At 41.4% G+C, this 24,503-nt stretch overlaps 1 protein-coding gene across 7 annotated transcripts in view; it reads left to right on the top strand.

Annotated features, from left to right (window-relative positions):
• The window catches only part of DIAPH2 (diaphanous related formin 2), a 348,598-nt gene that overhangs the window by 206,203 nt on the left and 117,892 nt on the right, over positions 1 to 24,503 (top strand). For all 7 annotated transcript variants that reach the window (XM_077922409.1, XM_077922408.1, XM_077922407.1 and 4 more), the window contains one exon: positions 14,443 to 14,606. In XM_077922409.1, the coding sequence (XP_077778535.1) occupies positions 14,443 to 14,606 (164 nt within the window). The remainder of the gene's footprint in view (positions 1 to 14,442; positions 14,607 to 24,503) is intronic.

Here is a 24,503-nt window from a genome sequence, read left to right as displayed (position 1 = left end):
CTCTTCTGACTTCTTTTTCAATCTTGCTCCCTGTTATAGGTGGGTGGCATTAAATAGGCATAATTTGTCCATCTTGTAATATTCAAAATCTTGTTCAACCTTATATGAAAAAAGGGAAATAGAACATGGATAACTGACAGATTTCACAGATTTCCTCCAGATACCATGGTATCTTTTATTACCCCTTTTTCTACCTTACACAGAAATCTGCTTCTGCATGGCTCTAAGATAAAAATGTTTATCCAACTAGGAAAAATCTTTTTTACATTGCAGAAATAATTGGCTGAATACAAAAATGCTAGGCCGATTATCATGAAGTTGCGAGGACACTGAAAATAAGAGTGTGTTTGGATAATTTCCGAGGGGGAACACTGTTCTCTATATAATATAAATATACCGTATTTTTTCGTCTGTAAGACGCCCCCATGTATATTTTTGCTGCAACAACCAATCACCAGTCCACCCTCGGCACTTAAACACCCTCTGTGTTTAAGACACCCCCTAATTTTTGACATTATTTTTTAGGGAAAAAACCTAGTCTTATACATGGAAAAATACGGTATATAGTAAAACAACTTTAGTCCGAAAGGAAAAGAATCCCACTGGGAAGTGATAGTGTGAGCATTCTGTGGCATAGCTACTTGTGGGACGTGGGTGGCGCTGTGGGTAAAAGCCTCAGCGCCTAGGGCTTGCCGATCGAAAGGTCGGCGGTTCGCATCCCCGCGGTGGGGTGCGCTCCTGTTGCTCGGTCCCAGCGCCTGCCAACCTAGCAGTTCGAAAGCACCCCCAGGTGCAAGTAGATAAATAGGGACTGCTTACTGGCGGGAAGGTAAACGGCGTTTCCGTGTGCTGCGCTGGCTCGCCAGATGCAGCTTTGTCATGCTGGCCACGTGACCCGGAAGTGCCTCCGGACAGCGCTGGCCCCTGGCCTCTTAAGTGAGATGGGCACACAACCCCAGAGTCTGTCAAGACTGGCCCGTACGGGCAGGGGGTACCTTTATGTCAGCGGATATCATGGAGTTTTTATAATGTCAGAATTTGCTGTCAACCCACCACTTATCTGACAATCTACATGCAGTCTACATTATGTACCAAATGTCTGTACCACTGCACTTCAGCCATCACATTGACCCTTCTTAGCTTGTGATTCTTCTTTAGAGATTAAGCTGCAAAAAGAGTCCCAACCATGATTGGGATGACAGCTGAAAGTAGATCCCACCATGAAGTTCCTCTGGGGTTCACCCAACCTCTTTGAAATATTTAAAGGAACTATCTGAATCGTGGATGGAGTACATCTTTGTACTCTTAACTAAATTATACATTTTGATGAGGCAGCGGACATCAACTGTTTTAAATATTTCCTTTTACATTTTCAGTAATTATTTAGATGTATATCAGGAACAGCGGGTGGCGCTGTGGGTTAAACCACAGAGCCTAGGACTTGCTGATCAGAAGGTCGGCGGTTCGAATCCCCGCGACGGGGTGAGCTCTTGTTGCTCGGTCCCTGCTCCTGCCAACCTAGCAGTTCGAAAGCACATCAAAGTGCAAGTAGATAAATAGGTACCACTCTGGCGGAAAGGTAAACGGCGTTTCTGTGCGCTGCTCTGATTCGCCAGAAGTGGCTTAGTCATGCTGGCACATGACCCGGAAGCTGTACGCTGGCTCCCTCGGCCAGTAAAGCGAGATGAGCGCCACAACTCCAGAGTTGGCCACGACTGGACCTAATGCTCAGGGGTCCCTTTATACCAAGAGCAAGGAACCAGCGATGTTGTTTCAGATGTTGTTGGACTTCAACTTCCAGCATTCCTGCAGTCCTGGCTATTGGTCACACTGGCTGGTGCTGCTGCCTGTTGACTGTTAAAGTCTAACAACGTGTAGAGAGCCAGTGTGGTGTAGTAGTTAAGAGCGGTAGTCTCCTAATCTGGGGAACCGGGTTCGCGCCTCCGCTCCTCCACATGCAGCTGCTGGGTGACCTTGGGCCAGTCACACTTCTTTGAAGTCTCTCAGCCCCACTCACCTCACAGAGTGTTTGTTGTGGGGGAGGAAGGGAAAGGAGAATGTTAGCCGCTTTGAGACTCCTTAAAGGGAGTGAAAGGCGGGATATCAAATCCAAACTCCTCCTCCTCCTCCTCCTAGAGGCTCCCCATTTTGGATGTACAGTCTGATTTGTGTTAAGCTGTCTTACTTAACAAGGAGAGATTCTAGACTTCTTTCTCAAACGTAAAAGGTATGGCACAGAAGCTTTAACTATTTCTATGCTTTTGGATACATGAATACAATTGTAAACACCTTCAGCCCTTTATACTTGAAGAAGCGTCTCCACCCCAAGCATTTAACCCAGACACTGAGGTCCAGTTCCAAGGGCCTTCTGGTGGTTCCCTCATTGTAAGGTGTGAAGTTACAGGGAACTAGGCAGAGGGACTTATTGGTAGTGGCGTCTGCCCTGTGGAACACCCATTAGATGTCAAAGGAATAAATAATTATACAACCTTCCATAGGCATCTGAAGGCAGCCCTGTATTGAGAAACTTTTAATGTGTGTTGTTCTGTTGCGCTTTTGTATATTGGAAGCCACCCTGAGTGGCTTTGGCAACCTAGTCAGATGGGTGGGGTATTATTATTATTATTATTATTATTATTATTATTATTATTATTATTGAGATTTTTGGATTTGACACTAATTGATCAGAAAAGTCCTATAATAAAGATGGTGGTGCACATTCCTGGCAGAAATAAAAGAGGGCCTGTTGTCATAATTCAACTGGCATGATGCCTTCTCCTCACCTGTGAAAGATCTGACATCCCGCCTGCTTCTAGATCAGCTCATATCTTTTCTTTCTGTTGTTTTCCTCTTCCTTTTTCCTTCAAAGGAAAAAGTGGGGGGGGGGGTTGTATGGGAGAACTTCCTCTTTTTCTTTGCAAGGGCTGTCACCCTTTTTGTGTTCAATATTTTAGAATTTTGTGCGTGTGTTTCAGCATGTTCATTCATCTCTCCCCCTCCTTCTCCCCATTTCTCTATGCTGGCAGTTTTTTGTGTGGTTTCATCTCCCAAATTGTTGCAGTTTTTCGATCTTTTGAGCTGCTTTGGATCTCTAGGAGTAATAGCAGTGTTAATCCAGACCGCCATACTACACAAGTAGAATTAAACAGAACCTATTCTTGAGAATTGTAACTAAACTAAACGGGTGCTTAGCATAAGCAAGGATGTGCCAGAATACATGATATTTAACATACCACTCTATTACTCTCTATGTTCATCTTCCCATGGAGTGGAGAGAAGGGCAGGAGGGGAGGGGAAACTGGGGTCTGATTATATTGGCGTGACTGAGTTGCTGAACTCATTCCAAACAAACTTCATGTTTATCGTAAGATGAATAAACTCTTGATTATGCCCTCTTAGAGAAAAATTGAAACACGTTCTACCTTCATGACTGATTTACACCAATGCAATGAATGCCAATTTCTCTATCACCAAGCTTAGTTTACTGGTCTTGTAGAATCTTCATGATAATGTGTAAAGAATTATTTGATTTCAGAAAAACGCTTTCTGACAGAAAAAAGTGGTATAATTGGTGTCTTCCACTGCAGTCAGTTTTCTTAATTAAGTATTTGCTAGAGCCAATTTCAACATGCATAACAGTATTGTAACAAATCATGTGAAGTGTACACTCATAGATCTCATTCACAGTGAAATCAGGAACCAATGGCTATCACTGCAGGTGAAGTTTTGTGAATCACTTTTTAGATGCTACATTAGGAGTAACCCAGATGTCCAAGTTGCTTTGTTTCTTAGTTGAAATCCATTGATCTTTCTTAGTTATTGAATCTTCCTGCACAAACCAGGGTTCACAAAAATATTTTACCTTTGCACATTAAGGTTTAAAATGGGTAAACAAAGTAAATGTGTTATTTACTTATGTGTAAACCAGGCTTTACAGCAAGGCCAGAAAAGGTTAGATATTTATGAAGTGAGAGATGCACAAACTTTCATTGTGCCTTCATTAAACACAGTGTGTTAACCTTTTTTGGGTGTCAAACACTGAATTACTATTTCTCAGCCTTTTGGCTAAGACCAAATGCAGTTTCAATATCATAGTGTTTCCCATGAGCTTACTAGCTAATTCATTTGTTATTTCCTTTTTTGGCATGGAGTCTTATGTGCTACAGCTTAGTGAGCCATATATGATGAAAGTTGTTTCCAAAGTTAGTGGCAGTTGCTTTGAAAGTAATTTCTAATGAAATCTGGTTAGGTACAAAGTCTAATTTTAGGTAAAAAATTATGCTTGCTTTATTAGCACTGGGGCAAAGTCAGTCCTGCAATTCTTTGTATGAGGTAGCATTCTCAAATGGATATTGGTGCATATTTGCTTATTTGTGCATGACAGGTAGAAAATTTGAGATGAGCATATAGAAATATCTCTGTTCTAGTATGGTTTCATATATTCCGTTGAATGGTGTACATAATGGTATAAAGAAGTAGTAGATTTTAAGCCAATGAAGGGGAAATTGCCAGATGAGGAAGAAATTATTTAATTTTTAAAAAGATATATTCCACTCTTCTGTTTTGTCAGGATTCAACCTCAACCTGTTAGCTGCCATCCATCCTCCAACTGTCTCCAGACACTTGCACAGTACCTTCACCGCCTTCACTGGTTCTGATTTAAAAGAAAGGTAGACCTGGGTATCATGTGCATACTGATGGACACCCAGCCCACACCCGCTGATGATCTCTCCCAGCGGATGTATGTAGATGTTGAAAGACAAGAGTCTGTTGGAGGCAAGTTGCATTTCCTTTCAAAGAGAGCTACAAAGTCTAGTCATGGTGACCAAAAAGATGCTTTCCCTGATCCCAACCAAGTGTATTTCCAGGATTAGGGGGCACACAAGAGGGCCCCTGAAGATGATTTCAGTGGGCAGGTCTACTTGCATGGTTGAAGGTTGTCTTTCTGATATTGCTGTCAACCACAGATAATTTATATCTGGATCTTGAGGCTGTCTGCTGCTTTGGTCCTAAATTCAGGCATTTAGATATAGTTTTCTGTGTATCAGTGGGACTTATAAGTAACTGAACAGAATCTAGGTGTAAGAAATATAACATTCGTAATGTGTTTGGTTTTGTTCTGACTAGAAAATTGTTCCTTCAGTATATTATTGAAAGAAGAATATGTAATAATATGTGCAAAATCTTCAATATTAATTAAACCGAAAGGACACGGGTTATAGTCTATTCATGTGTCTTCATTATAAAATGGTAATAGGCATCAGGTTTAAGTAAGCTTCAATAAATGTCATGCTGAGTTTCTGCAGTAATGTATGAAAAGAGGAATGTAAAGGAAACTCTTACTCAATTGTTGTTCTATCTATCTGAAGGTATTCCTGCCCCCAAAGCCTTTTAGTCCCAAAGTTCAACAGCAAGTCGTGGCCAATGGATATGGCTAGAACTCCGGGAAAGGGCCTTCTCAGTGGTAGCCCCATGTTTGTGAAATTTCCTATGGCACAACAAAACACCCCTTTAGCACAGACCTTCAAACATATGCCTTGAAGACTCCTTTGTTCCAGTCTGCCTTTCCTTTACAATTTTTTGTACCACTGATACCTGAAAACTTGGTGCTTCAGTTTGATTCAGTATCCTTAAGTTCTTTATAGTGCAACTTTGCTTCTGTTGGATTTCCTTTAGTTATATGCTACATTTAGACAGCTATCTTCACATAGTTCGATAATGGAACTTGCTCCCACAGGAGGCAATGATGGTCATAAACTTGGAATGCTTCTGAAAACAAGTTGCTAGAAATCAAAGGAGAGACACTGCTTTTATGCTCAAGTCCTGCTTGAAGACTTCCCAGAGACATCTGGTTGGCCACTGTGAGAACAGAACACTGGGCTAGATGGACCTGATCCAGCAGGCTCTTCTTATCTTGTTACATATTTACACTAATTTTGTCACTAAAGATGAGAAAAAATCCCTTCCAGGGTGATAGCTATTTCTTCAAAAACTTTTTTAAAAGGGCATCAAAGCTCACTAATGATAATTTCTGTCCAAGGTTTATTTTATTTGCCTCTGTTTATATTACTGCTGTGGCCAGTTCAGTTCTAAATATCAGTGTATCAACATGTCCTGTTTAACATGGTTTAGGCTAGGATCCTGTCCATACTTAATTTGGAGAAACTCACTTCAAATTCAGTAGTGCTTTCTTCCAAGTTATCATTCACAAATGATTCGACTGTTAGGGTCAAGGTTTGACAAGGCTTGCCAATTTGTTTTAAAATGATATTCTGGCATTCAAGACAATAATTTGTGCTTGCCGCAAACACCTCAAATGACAACTGCATCAAGCTAGGGGCCAATTAGATTGCACAGTTGTATGAATTAACAATCTGTTGAGAGGAATTATTGGTAAGAATTGCTGGTGATTACGAAGCCTCACAATCTGGAATTAATGGATGACATCTTTGAAAAAGGATTGAGGTAAATTGTGTGAAGCACATAAAACATTTATACATGTCATATATGTGCTACATCAGCCTTGTGATTTCTGCAAGGAACAGGACCTATGAAAACTGAATTGTTTTGTTCCCACTCTTCCTACTGAATATTCATGTATTTTTGTTAATGAAAGAACTAGATAGCCGAGGTCACTTCATTTCTTCATAATGCTATGCATGTCAATGATCAATCTTTTGTTTGTGTTGCTTTTGTTGTTGTTACTATAGCAAACCTTGGTTTTTAAAGAGAAACATTTACTTCTGCTGCTATTTTGCTCTGCTACTGCAGTGTATTTTATATTTATAAATAGCAAGTTGTTCTTTGTTCCCTATGATTGCTTGGGGTTCTTTCATTGGGAAGCGGCTCTGCACGAGTTGCAAACCTCTTCCAACCCCTTTCTTTCTTTTCCCTCCACTGGCAGCACACAGTGATTAATAACATCCAGTTGTATAGTGGTGTTTACTGTCAAATATGCAGCAAAAATGAAGGAAATTAACAAAGCACAGGTGTTAGCTGAAACATAAAATGTTTCAAATTACAGCTCTAGCAGAATTATGTCCTTATTTGTTGCCTTCTCCCAGCAAAAGAAAGGTGGTTGTCCAACTGCCCTTTTCATTGAGTTTTCTCTTTCCCTTTCTGTTCCACTCAGCTACAAAAACGAAATGGTAGAAGTCTGCAGAGCTTTCATGGATTTGTAAGTGGTGGTTTATCCAGAGTCAATAACAATATTTGGATATGCATATTAGAAAATGACACTTCCCTTCTTTAATAATAGTATCATGCAGTCTTACTGCTGTTCTGTAAGTCTTTTTAATTCATATTGCGACCAGTGAGAACTATTAAAAAAAAATCTTCAGAAAACAGCAGCTTCCATATAGTATTATGAAGTATGTGGTATGAAGGAGAAAACTTCAAAATTCTTTCACATGTTCCCTTTAAATTAGTCATGTCAGCTGTTCTCTGGAAGCTGTTCATTTGTCACTTCCCTCTTCACTTCAGTGTCAGTGTCAATTTATTCCATCAGGTTAGTCCCTAGTCCTTTATACTCTATGCTGACAATGGTATGCTGCCTGCTGTGAAAGATATCCCTCCCCCGCCACGTCATTCCATTCATATCTTCATTGTTTTCAGGCTTTGTAAAGCATTTCTCTCTTTTCTACACGTACTTAATTTAGTAACTGGAATAACTTCCACCAGCTTGCTAACTTTTAAAATATTTATTAAAAGTCTCCAAAAGTATGAATTTGGGTAAACTAGCTCAATGTTGTGACAAAGAGGAAACAATGAGAGCAGAATCACATTTTTGTTTTTAATGGGTACACATCTATATAATGTAAAAACCCATGCTCTGCAAGATTTTGCAGCCCAAAAGCCTTCTAAAAAGAGAAGAATTTACTTCTTAGCAGAAGGCTATTGAGGTAGGGAGCAAAACCTGGACACCCAGGTACAGTCACAGATCAGACACACTTTTGTCAAACAAAATTTGTTGGCAACAAATTATCTTCATATTGTAATATGACTGGCTGATAATCCATATGCAACAGCCAACATCTATCATCATCATAATCATAGATTCAGGTAGGTAGCCATGTTGGTCTGAAGTATATATAAAAAATAAAAATATTGTCCAGTAGCACCTTAATAATAATAATAATAATTTTATATCTATACCCCGCCCTCCCCAGCCAAGACCGGGCTCAGAGCGGCTTACAAGCAATAATAAAAACAAGATGTTTCTGGGACAGCTTCAAGGGCAGCCCCGCATAGAGCGAATTACAGTAGTCAAGCCTGGAGATGACCGTTGCATGGATCACTGTGGCCAGGTCGGGGCGGGAAAGGTAAGGGACCAGCTGCTTGATGCGGCGAAGGTGGAAAAATGTCGCCTTGGCTGTTGCTGTAACTTGCGCCTCCATGGAAAGGGAGGCATCAAGGATTACACCCAAACTCTTAACGGAAGGCAATGGCACTAATTGGGCCCCCGCAAGAGAAGGGAGTTGGTCCCTCACCCCCATGCCATCCCGACCTAGCCATAGGACCTCTGTCTTCGAAGGATTTAGTTTCAATCGGCTCCCACGAAACCATCCAGCCACAGCTTCCAAGCATCTGGTCAGTGTGTTCGGGGCTGAGTCGGTGTGGCCATCCATCAGCAGATAGAGCTGAGTGTCACCAGCATATTGGTGACAGCCCAGCCCAAAGCTCCGGATAATCTGGGCAAGGAGGCGCATAAAGATGTTAAAAAGCATTGGGGAGAGAATTGCGCCCTGCGGCACTCCACACACCAAGGAGTGGTGCGACGACATTTCCCTCCCTAGTGCCACCCTCTGTCCCCGACCAGAGATAAAAGAGCACAACCAGTTACGGGCTATGCCCTATATCCCCACGTCTGTGAGGCGGTGGTCCAGAAGATCATGATCGACCATGTCAAAGGCTGCTGACAAATCTAAAAGGATCAGCAGTCCTGACCCGCCTCGATCCAGTTGTCTACAGATATCATCTGTTAGGGCAACCAGAGCCATCTCCGTCCCAAAACCAGGACGGAAACCGGACTGAAATGGATCTAATGCCGATGTTTCCTCCAGAAACCTACCAAGCTGTTCAGCAACCGCTCTCTCAATTATCTTACCCAGGTATGGAAGATTTGAAACTGGGCGGTAATTGGATAGGTCTAAGGGATCTAATGAAGTTTTCTTTAAGAGTGGACACACCACTGCTTCCTTCAGTTCCCCTGGGAATGTCCCCGTGTCAAGGGACAAATTGATCATTTCAACCAGGGGGGTCCGCACAACATCTGGACACTCCCTAATCAGCCAAGACGGGCACGGATCAAGGAGGCAGGTGGTGGGCCTACCAACTTGGAGGAATCTATCCACATCAGTAGGGAGTATCCGATCGAAATGGTCCAACACTGGACCTGAAGTCAGTCGAGGGGCCTCCAGTTCAGTCACTGTATCTAAATTGGCAGGGAGGTCGCAGTGGAGCAACAGGACTTTCTCCACAAAAAAGCTCGTGAATGCCTCACAGCTGTGGGTCAAATTTGTGCTTAAATTTGGTTGTCCTCCTAAGGACGTTATTGACCTAATTATTCTAAAAAGTTGTGCCGGGCAAGAGCTAGCGGATGCAAGGGAAGCTGCAAAGTAAGATTTCTTAGCAGCTTTCATAGCCATCTCATAGGCTTTCATAAGCATCCTATAAGATGTTCTTGAGGCTCCGTCACGAGTCCGTCGCCATACTCGCTCTAGCCGTCTGAGATCCTGCTTCATTTTCCGGAGCTCCTCAGTAAACCAAGGGGCCCGGTTTTGACGGAGTCGCAGAGGGCGCTTAGGCGCGATCTCATCAATGGCTGCCAAGAGCCAGTTATTTCAGTCCTCAACAAGGTCATCTAATGAGTCGCCAGGAGGAGCAGGGTTCCGCAAGGCTTGTCGGAATCTATCAGGATCCATCAGTTTTTGCGGACAAGCCCAAATAGGTTCGCCACCCGAGCCGGGGAGGAGCGGGAAGTCAATCTTGGCTTTCAAAGCGTAGTGATCGGACCATGGCACTTCCACAGCGGGGAGTATGATCACATCTATGCCAGCCCCAAAGATCAGATCCAGCATGTGGCCTGCTTGATGAGTGGGGCCCAAAACAAACTGGGAGAGCCAAACTTAGTTGGTCTCTAAGATGCTACTGGATGATGATAACAACAACAACAACAACATTTAATTTCCTCCTCTCAGTTCCTTTACACATCTTCCTCTTGACTCACATTTTGCTTGCTTCCCTGCCTGTTGGCTTTTACTTTCTGCTAATAAGATGAGAAGACAGCCACTTTAAGATGGAAGCAGGTCGGATAAAAGTGAGCAAGTGAAATCCCCTCATACAGTTCCTCCACAGGGAAAAGACAAATGCAGTAGGCACTCGACATTTTGAAATGGGAGTTCCTTGACAGCTGAATAATGGAAACCTCACTTGCATGCATCTTAGCAGTCAAGAGAGACAACATTATTATATAGTTTAGATGCATTTCTGTATCTTGCATTAAAGGTTGTTTGTTTTCTAAGTCTTGTGTTGTGTTATAGGTTTTATGGATTTTTTTGACACTTTTAGCCACCGAGAAAGTTATTTTCCCTACCCAGTGCAGAGCAGTGTACATGGTTTCCACCGTGTGCGCCGTCACATTATTTCCTGTCTTCCATCAACTTTTGACAACTACCAGTTTGCATACAGGGCAAATAGATCCACAGAAGACGCTATCACCACCACTCTCCATGCTGCTCTGTCCCATCTGGAGCAGCCGGGGAGTTATGTGAGGCTGCTGTTTGTGGATTTTAGCTCTGCTTTTAACACTATCCTCCCCCATAGACTGGTGTCCAAGCTAGAGGCGATTGGACTCTCCAACTCCACCTGTCTCTGGGTTTTGGATTTTTTGTCAGAACGTTCTCAGAGGGTTAGAGTAGGGTCACATATGTCCACAGCCCTTAGCCTTAACACCGGCTCACCACAGGGTTGTGTGTTGAGTCCCCTGCTCTATGCTCTCTATACGTATGACTGTACAGCCATCTATTCCAGCAACAAAATCATCAAGTTTGCTGATGACACTACGGTGGTAGGGCTCATTTCAGGAGGGGATGAGTCCGCCTATCGGGACGAGGTGGAGCGGCTCTGTGTTTGGTGTGGAGAGAACAATCTGGCTCTTAATACGGCTAAGACCAAGGAATTGGTGGTGGATTACAGGGGGAAAAAGGCGGACATTCAGCCCTTGTATATCAACGGGGAACGGGTGGAGAGGGTGGCGGAATTCAGGTTTTTGGGAGTAACTATCGATCAGGGCATGACTTGGAGCGCAAATACCACTGCTCTGGTGAAGAAGGCCCAGCAGAGAATTTATTTCCTCAGACTTTTAAAGAAGAACAATCTGAGTGAGAGACTGCTGGTGTCCTTCTACCGAGGCTCCATAGAGAGCATTCTTACATACTGTATTTGTGCTTGGTTCTCCAGTTGTACAGCTAGGGAGAGGAAGGTGCTCCAGAAGGTCATAACCACAGCCCAAAGGATTATTGGTCATCCTCTCCCATCTTTGGAAGAACTGTACGGTTCCCGTTGTCTTAGGAAAACAAACAACATCCTGCAGGATTCATCTCACCCGGGACACAGTCTGTTTGCACTACTGCCTTCTGGCAGGAGATATAGAAACATCAAGTCAAGGACAAATAGACTGAAAAACAGTTTCTATCCAAGAGCTGTGGCCTTTTTGAATGCTGTAACTCGATAGTGTGACCTGGGAGTTTGATGGGTGTTGGTGTGGGTGTGGCTGGAATGTGGTTTGTTTGGTTGTTGTTGTTTTGCTTTTGTTGTTTTTAAGGGATGGCATCCAATTTCGTTGCACTTGTGCAATGTTGCACTTGTGTAATGACAATAAAGAATCTATTCTATTCTATTCTATTCTATTCTATCATTCCCAAACTTCTTCAACATATCAACCATCCTATGCATCAGGTTAGGTTAAGGTAAAAAGCACTGCACCGAGGTAGCTTAGTAAGTTTTGTGGCTGAGCAGATTTTTGAATCGAGATCTCTCTAGTCTATGTCCATCAACCTTACATGACTGATTTTGAAGCTCTCCTGGGTTTCAAAATAAGTTAACCTGTGGTATGATGGGGGTGTGGTGCAGAACAGCTCTTTGAAGGAAATAGAAGTCCATAGCCCACTTAGACTCTTGGAGCTGTGTTCATAGTTCTTTGGATCTCAGATATATATAATTTGCTCTTCATTTTGTCTCAACCCCCCTTTATGTCTGAAACCTTATTGTAGTTTCAACTTTAAAAAGTGTTTTTTACCATTTCTCTCTGCAATGCTTTGTCTATAATTCTTTATGTTAAAAGAACTATGAATGTTTGATCCATTGCCCCACCAAACACGATTTTAAGAGGTGCTTCATTTTTTATTAGAAATCAGTTACCTAAAAACAATAAGTAGAATATATCACTGGAAGACTCTACAGTTTATCACTCTATTCACAGCACATCAAGATTACATTCTTAAAAAGGTTTAAAACAGAAGCCAAAACTTTGACAGGTCGAGTCTAAAATATGAGGTAGCAAAACTCTGGTGCATCCCCTTTCTGTGTGCTTTGTATTTGGATGTCTCTATGTTGTGTACATCTAAACAGCAGTTTTATAGACAGAAAGATACATAAATTGGCCTGACTTTTAAAGATTTGGCGTGCTCTCTAGAAGAACATTGGCAGAAATACGGAAAATGCAGTACCGGTGTGCAGCAAACACTTAATTTATTTAAATTATTCATTGTTCACACAATCCCAGAGTAAGATACAGCATTAAATTACAATAAAGGAACATTTCATTTAAATGCAGCTTAAGTAAAAACAACAATATACTTAGACACAACTATGTTAACCAGGTGAGAAACACCCTTTAGTCAAATGCTTGAGTCAGCAGCCCAGTTGTTTCCTGTTGCTGAAACTCAGTCAATGTTGGTGCAACTCACACCTGATACGGAAAAGCTTTCCAAAGTCAGTGTGCCACTTGCAAATAGCAGCTTGTTCAAGGCTAAAGCCACCACTATAACACAACCATTCAACCTGCCGTTGGTTAAAATGAAAAGCTACATTTTCAACAACTTTTTTAAAAAAATAATTAAATGAAACATTTATTTAATTTGAAACAGAAGAATGGGAGCAATATGCCTTAATTACTCTCTTAATAGAATGTTAACCTTTATTTGCCTTCACGTTGTTCTAAAAGTCTAACTTCTGTGTGAGATTGCTTCCTTCCGCTTTAGGTAACAATTATGCAATTTGTAACTGCAATTGTTGTGAAGGTTAAGTAGATCTCAGGTTGATTTCCAGTCCTCTTCAGTTGCTAATAAAAAGCTGCAGTGTGCTTACTATAACAGAATAGTGGCACTTGGAACAATGCAAGCCATTCCTTGTTTAATTTTACTTCACTGCATGGGAAGGCACACTAATATTCAGCCAACAGCACTGAAAAAAATCCTGTGTTTGAACAAATATTTGTATTGCTAACACCCCCACTTCTAAAATATTGTAAGCTACTTATTCTGCTGGGAGGATTAAGTATACATTTAATTGCTCTACCACAATTTTTAGGGTTCCCTACTTGTGTTTGAAATAGCCCCCAAATAGTCAAAGCTGCAGTGTTGTAGGATTAGAGGCAATTAAGTCCATATTTCTTATTTATGAATGTGCTATTTGTATCTGACCATTTTGATGGTTAAAAAAATGCTTTCCTGCAACCATATTCTGGTAGTTTCCCTGCACCTGATTTCAAAGTGTGAATAGATAAATGTAATATAGGAACCATCTAAACCAATGATGGTCATCTGCCTTTTTGTTCCAGATGTATTGAGCTTTAATGTCTTGTGATAGCTAAGAAAAATGGCAAAAAGAAGAGGACAGTAGATAGCTGCTATTATCTGTATATTACTATATGTGGAATAATTTTTATTTATTTATTTATTTTGCATAGTAATCAGATAATCTTTTACATTGTTTTTTGACCATGGCTTATGTGTTGTTTTCTTGTTGTGTTATAAGTAAAACCACTTTAAAATAAGTAAATCACAATAAACTGGTTAGACTTGCTGCTGATCTCATGGGAAAAATGTGTTTCTATAAGTGATGTTATTTCCTTATTCTTTGCAGGTTCCGTGTTCACACTTTGGTCAAGACCAGACTCAAGGAGCACAACCTGCATACGTGGCCATACAATCAGCAGTTCTATAGAAAGTAAAGTCATGTTGGGCACATGTGAAAAAACAATAGCCTGGTGGATTTTATTGTGCTTAAAGCATATTAGAATGTGTGAAGCATGGTTTCTATATAAAATCATCAATTAACAAATTCAGTAATTAGGAGGAATGCATTTAAGTGATAAAGCAATCTTATTTTAAACTGTTTTGCTACTGATTTTATTTGAACTTCCTTAACTTTAAGTGTACAGCTTTGCGAAGAGTGCTAGAGAGCAGTACGAGAAGTTATCTAACATGCACAACAATATGACCAAGTTATACGACAATTTGGGGGACTACTTCTGTTTCGATCCCAAAACTGTTAGTGTTGAGGAATTCTTTGGAGATATAAGTGCATTCCGGACACTGTTCTTGGTGAGTATCCCCCTCTCCCTTACGTTTTTAAATAAATTTATTTATTTCTACACTTAACTGCATTTCTTTCTTAGTTTGTTCTTTTATATTATATATGGTTTCTAGCACATGCTGTTAATGAAGACAGATAACTAAGATGGATTTAATGTTGCCAAGTATAAAACTAGTTCAGATTATTAACCAATATTCTAATTTAGCAGCTGGAATTTTTGTTAATTTTTTTCCATGTACAGTGATTTGTTTTCATAAAGTTTATAAGGTGCCATATCTCCTATCTAGGGGGTATTCTTTAACTGTTTAAAAAACTATGGTACTTAAAATTTTAGATGCCTCTGATAGGATGACAGTAATAAACAACTAGCTGCTTCTTAGCACGGCCTAATAGTGTTCTGTATACTTAATATGCACTTAAGCCCCATTGATTTAAGTAGAGCTTAAGAAAAACATGGAACTCTCTGACCCATCAGGAACTGTGTGTAAGCCTCATATCACACACTAGTCTCTTTATGATGCAAGAACTGCTGAATTGGATTCAAAGAGCTGCTTGCAGAAATGAAAACTTTTCCGCTTCTATGGTGTGGGTCAATTGATTTCTATTCATTTGTTCATCCAGCTGTAGTTCTCGATTCAGAGGAAAAGTATAAAAATGCCTTTTGAGATTCATAATTTGAAAAATATATATCAAAAAACAATTTTGCAAATAAATGCTAAAATGTTACGGAAACTTAGGAACAAAAATATGTAAAAGTGACAGGCTGGAAATAGTCTGATCCCCAACTTCAGGTGTAGCATTTTGAGGAGGGGTGTTGCCAGGTATTGTGATGGAAAGGAAGAGGCAATAAAGCACTTTCCATAAGTTGAAATCTGCTTGTAAGTCTTAAAATGCAATCTGTTGTGTGGAGATTTTTCCTAGTTTTGAATGCCAGTACATTTTTCAAGTGGATCATGGTTTGTTTGTTTTTCATGGCTGTCTCATACATGTGTATAGAATTATCTGTGAGACAGAAATTTCCCACCAACCATTTCTCACTTTCACTCATCTTAGATTGGACTCTTGCTTATGTTTTGCCCAGTGGCTGCCTGTGGGTTGTTGTAATTAAGTGCATCATAAGGGGTGGATGAAAAAAACATGGCCCAGAATATGATGCTTGCCTTCAGGGGGTATTCAAATAGCCTAGAATTATCAATACTGCTCAGCCATTTGCTGAGCATGTTGATCCATATTGCCAGCAGCAAGCCTTAATCTTTTGCGTAACTACAGTGGTATCTCGGGTTAAGAACTTAATTCTTTCTGGAGGTCCGTTCTTAACCTGAAACTGTTCTTAATCTGAGGTACCACTTTAGCTAATGGGGCCTTCCACTGCCGCCACGCCACCGTGCGATTTCTGTTCTCATCCTGAAGCAAAGTTCTTAACCCGAGGTACTATTTCTGGGTTAGCGGAGTCTGTAACCTGAAGCGTCTGTAATGTAAACAGTTCTCAGAGTATAATTTCACTACATGCAATTTTATTTTATTGTAAATTCTTAACCATAGGATTTTAAGAAAACAGAACATATTTTTATTGTATTTTTACAAATCTGTTATAACTGGAAATCACCACCAACACATTCATGACAAAGAAGTATCATCCAGAAAAAAGTGTGTTTGTTTTCTGTGCTTTAATTTTGATAGATGAATATAAAAATAATTTGAAATCAAGTAATTGGAGGTACTCAAAGATACTTGACACTTTTATAAAAACGAGGCATGGTTTGTTGGTTGGGAGGTAGTACACATCTGTAGTCCGAGGTTAACTACTATTAACTGCTGTGCTGCAACATATTTATGATTGGTTTGTCCATTGTGTTACCACATTAGAACACTCTCTGGGACAAATCAGTTGACCAAAGGAACAGGCATTCTTTTCCTTCACGTTTGCAAGCCATGGTTGTAACTTCTTTGTTCTTCCACTCATGGGGGTGTCTTGAGCACACCCAGTCAAGGAAGGCAAACAGCCGACTGTTAATTCTTTTTTGACAAAAGCACACACTTACAGCACCAGATACACATGGACACATACTTCTAGCATCTCCATAGATGGTATTAACTTTTCTTGGCTTGTGCCCAGTGGAGCACTTGAAGCTCCACCGAGCTTATGTTCCTTTGTCTGATGGAGTGTGCTCAAGCAACTGGAGATTTTTTTTCTGCATGGAAATTGTCACTGTGCTTCCCTCTTCAAGCCTCTCCTAGTTCTAGGAGACAGGAGATTGCAGTGATTTGACCAGCCTGCCACTCACCCAAACAGCCTCTTCCTCCACTTCCAACACAACCTGTGCCCCCACCTCCATATCTGACTGCTTTGACCCTTTCTATTCCTCCTACCCTGCCTCCTGCCTTATGGGTGACACCAAACCCCCAAAATTGCTAGGCCCCTCTCCTGGGTCAGCCTCTCCCCCCCCCTTCCCTGCCACCATCACACACTCACCAGATTGCTGCTGGTCCCTGGCATAGGGGCTAGATTGCATTGATAGCTGTAAGTGAGTAAGGGGAAAGGAATATGTAGTCCCCCTTTCCAACTATATATGCAGTTTAGTGTCAAAACTGGCTACAGTGATGTCCTTAGTTCATCATCTCCTAATGATGAACTGTTGAGTGATCAATATCAAGAACCAGAGCAGGTTTGAAAAGCCTTGCTGCAACTTCATTGAGCAGCCGCTTTCATGCAAGATGTAACCCTGGATGCCACACACTTTACTGCCCACTCAATGGCTGATGATGTTGTTACATGTCAAATCCTCTGGCTTTGCCATTGGGATGCAGATAATACATCCAGAATAAACTTATTTATAGCTTTGTATTTGGGAACTAACCTGTTTGGAGACAAGGCCTTCAAGATCTTGGTAGGCCCCGGGAGAAGCACAAGTCTATTCTAACTACTGTCACTCAGATCAGAAGCCCTATCTTCTCTTTACTCAATATATCACAACCTTTTCCATGGAGACACCCCTTTGGTAGGGCCCATGATGCTTGCCTATTCCACCCATCCTTGAACAGACAGCCATTCCAGTGACATCTGTAGTCAGCTTCTGGGGGAAAACCTGGCCAGTCTACCTCGGCTGCAAAGGGTACAGGTGAACGCTTTTCATCATACTTCGAATCACACTTTCAGTTTGGAGGTACTACGGATTTCTAAAAAAAAACATTGAAAAGAGCCACCTGGCTGTGAGTCCGTATCTACACCTGAGGGCCATTTTTGACACTTTGGCAACACATTGAAATGTTTAAATATTTCTTTGATTGTCCTTGAATCTCTCCTCCATACTTGCCATCCTCTCTTGACACATCCTTTGAAAACCACTGGTCTATTGGTACAAGTGAACACTTTTCATCATGCTTCAAACTATATTTGAATCTCTTTCAGCCCTGAGGGACCACAGGTTTCTAAAAACAACAACAACACACACATGGAAAAGAACCACCTGATTATGAGGCAGCATATATACCTGAATGCCATTCTGGACACATTGCCATCATTTTTCTTTTTCTCCAGAACATATTGTGACCATTTGGGAAATGGCTTGTTCACTGTTGCAAAAGCCTTCTGCAGATGTGACACTTCTGGTGAGAGCCCAGAGTCTCTTTGTATTAACCACCCAGATTGTACCTTGGGCTTATCACCACACTTTTAAGCTTCAGTAGTTCCTATTGCTGTTCCAGTCACACATTTCCAATACCTGGTACAAGCTCCTTTGACCATTCCACAAATATTTTCGTTGGTTGACATGTCTCCAGAATCTCCACAAGGGTGTCTGTGCCAAGATCCAGGAACAATCCTGCTGGAGAGCTCCCCTGCTAGGGAAAGTTTACCCACAGTTTATGGACTCTGATGGAATCTGCCCACAGCATTAATTGGCTTGAGTTGTGGGCAGTGTGCCTTGCCCTTCTCTACTTCCATCAGTGCTCATTCACACTGACAGCTCTACAGTGAAATCTTCCATCTTCAGGCAGAATCCTGCCTTCTTTTCAGCTGGGTCAAGCATAATCTGTGCAATCCAAGTGGAACATTGAGCAGAGATATGAATGTCCTGAAGTGGTTGCTACTATTACAACGTCACATCGGCCATCTTCAAACAGGATTTATGAAAGCTTGTAGTCCATATTTCCCCACTGTGTCCTTCTCAAAGTTTTTTTTCCATATAACATGATTGTGCAACAGCTGCTATCTTTTCTGCATAAGGCTTCAATTTGGGCCTAAAGTCTAATATTCTTCACCATAACATCTCAGCAAGTGAGGATAGGAAGTAGCTGCATACTCTTCAACTCTGGACATCTCTTGCCTTTGATGCCAGATGGCAGTACTGACCCATGTGATTGTCTGATATCCATCAAAACCTCCTTTCAGATGATATCTATGGTTTGAGTTCTGTAAGTGACACACACCTTGCACAAAATAGAAAACAAGATTGCAGTGCTACAAAGATGACTGGTGTTGATATTTGCAAGCTTCTTTTACTACTAGGATTAACATTGTGCTGGCTGGTTTTTGGAAGCAGCTTCAATGCTCAGCCTTGGCAGTTAATGTATGGTCTACATCAGCTCAGGATAGCTTTGCAATCTCTTGGCCCAACTAGAAACCCCAAATTGCTTTACCCTAAGTCTGGTGTATTGCCTGGTCTCTGAATTTTTCACACAAACACAGTCTTATTCACTTAAAATAGACTGTTTTCATTATATAAGAATGAAATCAATATGTTCAGTGTTTATTACATTAAATGAAATAAACTTCCAAGGCTGGTGAAAAGTTGCCTAAATAGATTGAATAATCTTCAAAGGAAATTTCAAGGAAACTTACCATCCCTACCCCAATAGACAAATAATAAAATGTAACCAAATACAGTGGTACCTCGATTTATGAACCTAATCTGTTCCAGAAGTCCGTCCTTAAACCGAATCCATTCTTAAACCGAGGCATACTTTCCCTAATCAGGCCTCCCTCTGCCGGTGCCCTTCCACCATTCAGATTCCATTCTTAGACCAAGGTAAAGTTCGCAAACCGGGACACTACTTCCTGTTTTGCGGAGTTCGTAAACCGAATTGTTCGTAACAGGACTGTTCTTAAACTGAGCTACCACTGTACTTGTTTCACGTGTTCTGGGTTTTTAAAAGTCATTGTGATGTATGAAAGATTTTGTAAAGGGGGGGGCAGACAATCAATGTTAGCAGAAGAAACTAACTTCTTTTATTCTGATCAAAGCATTATCAGTGACTTGAAAACAAGAAAAATCCCTTTGGGTCCTGCAGTTCCTCTTCACATATGATTTTCCAACAAAATGTTCCCTATAAATAAGTTATTATTGCATTATCAGTAAGCATCAAGAAGAAAGCAAGTTATAAAGAAGGCTGTGTGGATAGTATAGGCTCTGACCTTTCTCAGTTGCTTTGTGAGCTTCTGCAGGTATTGATTATCATCAAAATTGTTTCCTTCCTTCAGGACAGAGAGACTTGGTATTCTGAAAAAGGGCATTACTTCTGTGAACCATGTTTGTTTTCTTGTGTTTCTTCTTACTGCTTTGAATTACTTTCTTCTATCCCATATCTCAAATTGGCATTGAAGGGATAAATTATTCAACCTGCATAGATTTCATCACTACAGGCTGTTCTCATGTTTTAGAAACCGTGTGGTGTTTGTCTTATGAAGTGACATCATTTTACAGAGAATGATGAAATAAGTATTTTATGGTCAAGTACACCTCAGGTGCTCCTGACCAACATTTTGTATTTGTTCTTTTGATGCCTTGAATTCATATGTTGTGTGACAGTTTCTTTGTTTTAAAGACAAATAAATACTGGGGGCATAATCATGCCCTAACCTTTTCTTTCTCTTCAGAAATAATGGAACATGATATTACTGCTTCTCTTCCTAAATATATTTTTACATGATTGCTGTCTTCAGGCTTTTCCCATGTTAGCTGGTTTGTACACACTGAGTACAGTTAAGTCCTATAGAATGGTAGGTATAACTGCATCTGTGCCATAAAGACTAAATGAAGGATATACTGCGGGCAATTATACAAGCAATTCCATTGTTTTACATAATCATCATTCACATTATACCTTAGCACATTTTTTAAAAGCAGCCAAAAGTGTGGTAGGTGGGGGTATTCAAGAAGTATGTTTAAACATAAATCTGCAACATGGTTACAACCCAGCACTGGTAACAACTCATAGAAAGTCAACTTTAAGTATAGACCCCGCAGAGTTATCACTTGGTCATACTTAAACAATTTTTGGAGTAGAGAGAATGTATATTTATTAAGCGAACTAAAAGCCTTAGGACTGTTAGTCCTAAGGATTACTGAAATACTGAATAAGCTATATACAGAAAGGGAGGTGGAGTACAGTGTTAAGCACAAGTTGTGAATGGATTTCTCTGCAGAATGTGGTTTTTATTTTGGGAAATAAGTATTTGGGAGAAGGATAATAGTGGTGGGTTATCCCTGCCTTGTAATATGGCAGGCCTACAAACAATGACTGAGGCAGGGACTGAAGACAATATAAATTTCTGTCTTCAAACCTGCAGCTATGGTCAAGCCAAGTCTCACTCCAGATGTCCCTTCCGTTTATACCTTTGGGTCCTTCACACCTGTCTCAACTCATTCTGAATGCTCTTCCCATCCACCTCTCTCTCTCTCAAATGCTTGTTAGGATAATTGTCCATTGTACCACTGATTTCTTTCTGTCTTTCATTAAAATATTTTCAAGAAGTTAATAAAGACACCTTGCACCATAGAATTAAATGCACATCAAACATTTGAGAAGAAATTGATAGTTTTATCAACTGGCAATGGAGGCATATGAGCTTTTGTGAAAGATGTTCAAAAGCTAAGCTGCTGTTTTATGTCAACAACAGACATTGTGAGTCAATCAACATACAGAAGATTTGCTTTAGGGTTATGTCATGGGATGAAGTTTGGCTGTTTGTACTACAGAAGAATATAATGGTAAACTGTTAATGCATTTTTAACTCAATCAGTTATGATTCTCAGCATTGTAATGCAGGGTCTCATATTATTACTTCATGGCCTGTCCACATCTGAATGTAAGACTCTAGCTACAGCAGGATTTCAAACCTTCTTTAGTTACTGAAGAAGAATGGATTTGTTTAACTTTCTGCATTCTATGTTGGTGTTTCATGCAGGCTCTTGTTCTTATTCCTAAAATCTCCTATGAGGAACCACTTTTGTCATCCCCCCTTGCAATTGTCATGTCATTGTTCTTTGCATAGTCTTCGCTCTGCATGTGTCTTGAATGAGAATGAGCTCATATTGTCCCTTCCTTACCATAGGATCTATCTATCTGAAGACATAGAGCAAAACCACATGCTCTATAGAAATAATATGAATGTAATGCTTGTTCTGAGCACCTATGTCTGACAGAGAAGGTCCAGAATATTTATAAACCTAAGACTGTCCCAACAATGGAACACAGGTTTCACAATTCATTCTAATAGCAACATGAGGAGTTGCTTTATACCAGGTCAGCCTATCTGTGTATCTCGTCCAGTATTATTTATTGTGACCAGTAGTGGTCCCTCTCCCAGCCCTGCTGCCTGATCCTTTTAACTGGAAATGGCTGGGATTGAACATAGGACTTTCTGCATGCAAAGCATGCTTTCAACTTTTGAGTTATTGTCCCTCCCTAATAAAAGGTGTTAAGGGCAATTAATGAGGTAGGTATTGCAGTTGTGCAGCCTTCTGTTTCATTTCAGCAGGAAATTCTGTGCATGTCCTGATAAAATGGATGGGAGTCAGGAAACAGCAATGGTCTAGAATTGGCATAAGGAAGCCTGAATTTTAGTCTTCATCTTTAACTATTCAATATCTGAAGGTGTCTCTTTTTTGAAGAAAATACAAAGAAGAGATTGCTATCAGACAGCTCAAAGAAAGTCCTATGTTATAACTGATCTTAATCTATGATGGAAGTTGTACAGTACAATGGTACCTCGGGTTACAAACACTTTGGCTTACAAACAATTCAAGTTACAAACTCTGCTAACCTGGAAGTAGTACCTCGGGTTGAGAACTTAGACTCAGGATGAGAACAGAAATCGTGCGCTGGTGGCGCAGTGGCAGCAGGTGGCCCCATTAGTGAAAACGTGCCTCAGGTTAAGAATGGTTTCGGGTTAAGAACGGACCTCCGAAACTAATTAAGTTCATACCACTGTATAACCATAAATATCCCAAACAGTAAAGTTAAAGAAATATGGTGTTGTGAGTCAGTCTTGGTGGTTGCTTGTTTCCTAAAGCAGTGTTTCCCAACCGGTGTTCCGCGGCACACTATTGTGCCGCGAGACGTTGCCTGGTGTGCCGTGGGAGGGAGGCGGGCAAGTCGCACGGCGTCTCGGCGTCGGGCGGCAGCGAGCCCAGGAAGCGGCCCAGCCGGCCGGGGTCGCCCGCCTGCAGCAGCGCCTCGCACCCGCACGAGACCTGCTCCGCCGAGAAGCGGGCGAGCGCGGAGGATCGGGCGCGGCGGAGGCCAGCCCCGCGCTTGGAGAGGACGCAGCAGCCGTCGCCAAACCCGATCCTCCTCCTCCTGCTCCGCCGCCGTCCTCTGGCTCTCGGCCGGGAGGAGCCTGCGGCGACGGGGCGGGCGCGAAGTTGGCAGAAGTTGTCGCGCCTCCTCGGCAGCGCCTTCGTCCTCCTCCTCCTGCCTCTGCTCTCCTCCGGCGGCGGGGGCGCGCCGCCCTCCCCGGCCGGGGGGCTCGGCGGGGCCCGCGGGGAAGGAGGCCATGTTCGCGGCGCGCGGGATCGCGGCCCCCCTCGCCCGCCTCCGGCCCGCTCCCCTCCCCCTGCGCGCTGCCCTAGCCGTGCGGGTCTCCTCCCCCTGCGCCGCCGTCCCCGTGGCAACTGTGCTTCCTGGGGCTCTCTGTCTGACCCTTGTAACTCTTCTCAGGCCACATTCCTTCTCCCCAAGTCACATCCATTCCAAGCTCTGCTGTACACCCAAATGCTTTTGTGTAACTCAAATGTGACCTTGAACTATGACAATTCATCTTGCTTGCCTGGATAGAAAGGGGTGTGTGTATGTGTGACTGTATAAACTTCTGGTTTTTGCATGGCTGAAATGTAGACAGTCTGAAAACCACAAGCCAGCATTATGGAATCAATGTGGTAAATACAAATCAGGTGCCAGTAGAAAATTATACAAAATGAGATTAGGGAGCTTTAGACATATGTAATATTTTAAGGAGGGGCCAGAAGTACAAGATAATAGCTTGAGGAATATATTGCAAGAGACACAAAAATAGAGAAGCCTTTTAAAAATAAGCAGTTTTTAAAACAATTATCCTGTATATTTATGGGGTGCATATGTTTACCATCATCACAGGCATCTGTGCATGGTTACCAGTTTTGGAAAACCAAGAATGGGACATTTATTGAACAAACATTGAAGGAGACATTTAAGGCAAAGCAGTATAGCACAGATGTTTCCCCATTAACCTGTGCATCTGTATTTATGCCTACACTATGCTCCACTGTGATTCCACTCAGCTTCCTCCAAATCTTTTGTGCTTGTGACATTTGCATGTTGGCATTTGTTTCAGGTGGGACTACTAATTCGTTAGGAGGGTTATAGTTAAACAGTCTTTTCTTTATTTAATAAATGCAGTTCTTTTTTAGGAGGCACTCAAGGGTTTGCAGTACTGGCACCTCTTTCTTTTTCTTTTTCCTTTTTTTGTTAAAAAGTGTGGCATTTACTGTAACAACTTCATGGTGAGTACCAACACCTATTTTTCTAGGGGGGAAACCACTGAATAAATGAATAAATTTATTAGAATGGTCCAACTCATTTGATATTAAAGTGCTTCTGATTAGCAAACAAGTTTAGGATATATTAAAAAAAATCCTAATCACAAA

The sequence above is a fragment of the Podarcis muralis genome, chromosome Z (assembly GCF_964188315.1).
Source record: "Podarcis muralis chromosome Z, rPodMur119.hap1.1, whole genome shotgun sequence".
NCBI lineage: Eukaryota > Metazoa > Chordata > Lepidosauria > Squamata > Lacertidae > Podarcis > Podarcis muralis.
Note: the sequence above shows the minus strand (reverse complement) of the source record. Positions and strands in the feature narration are given on the sequence as shown.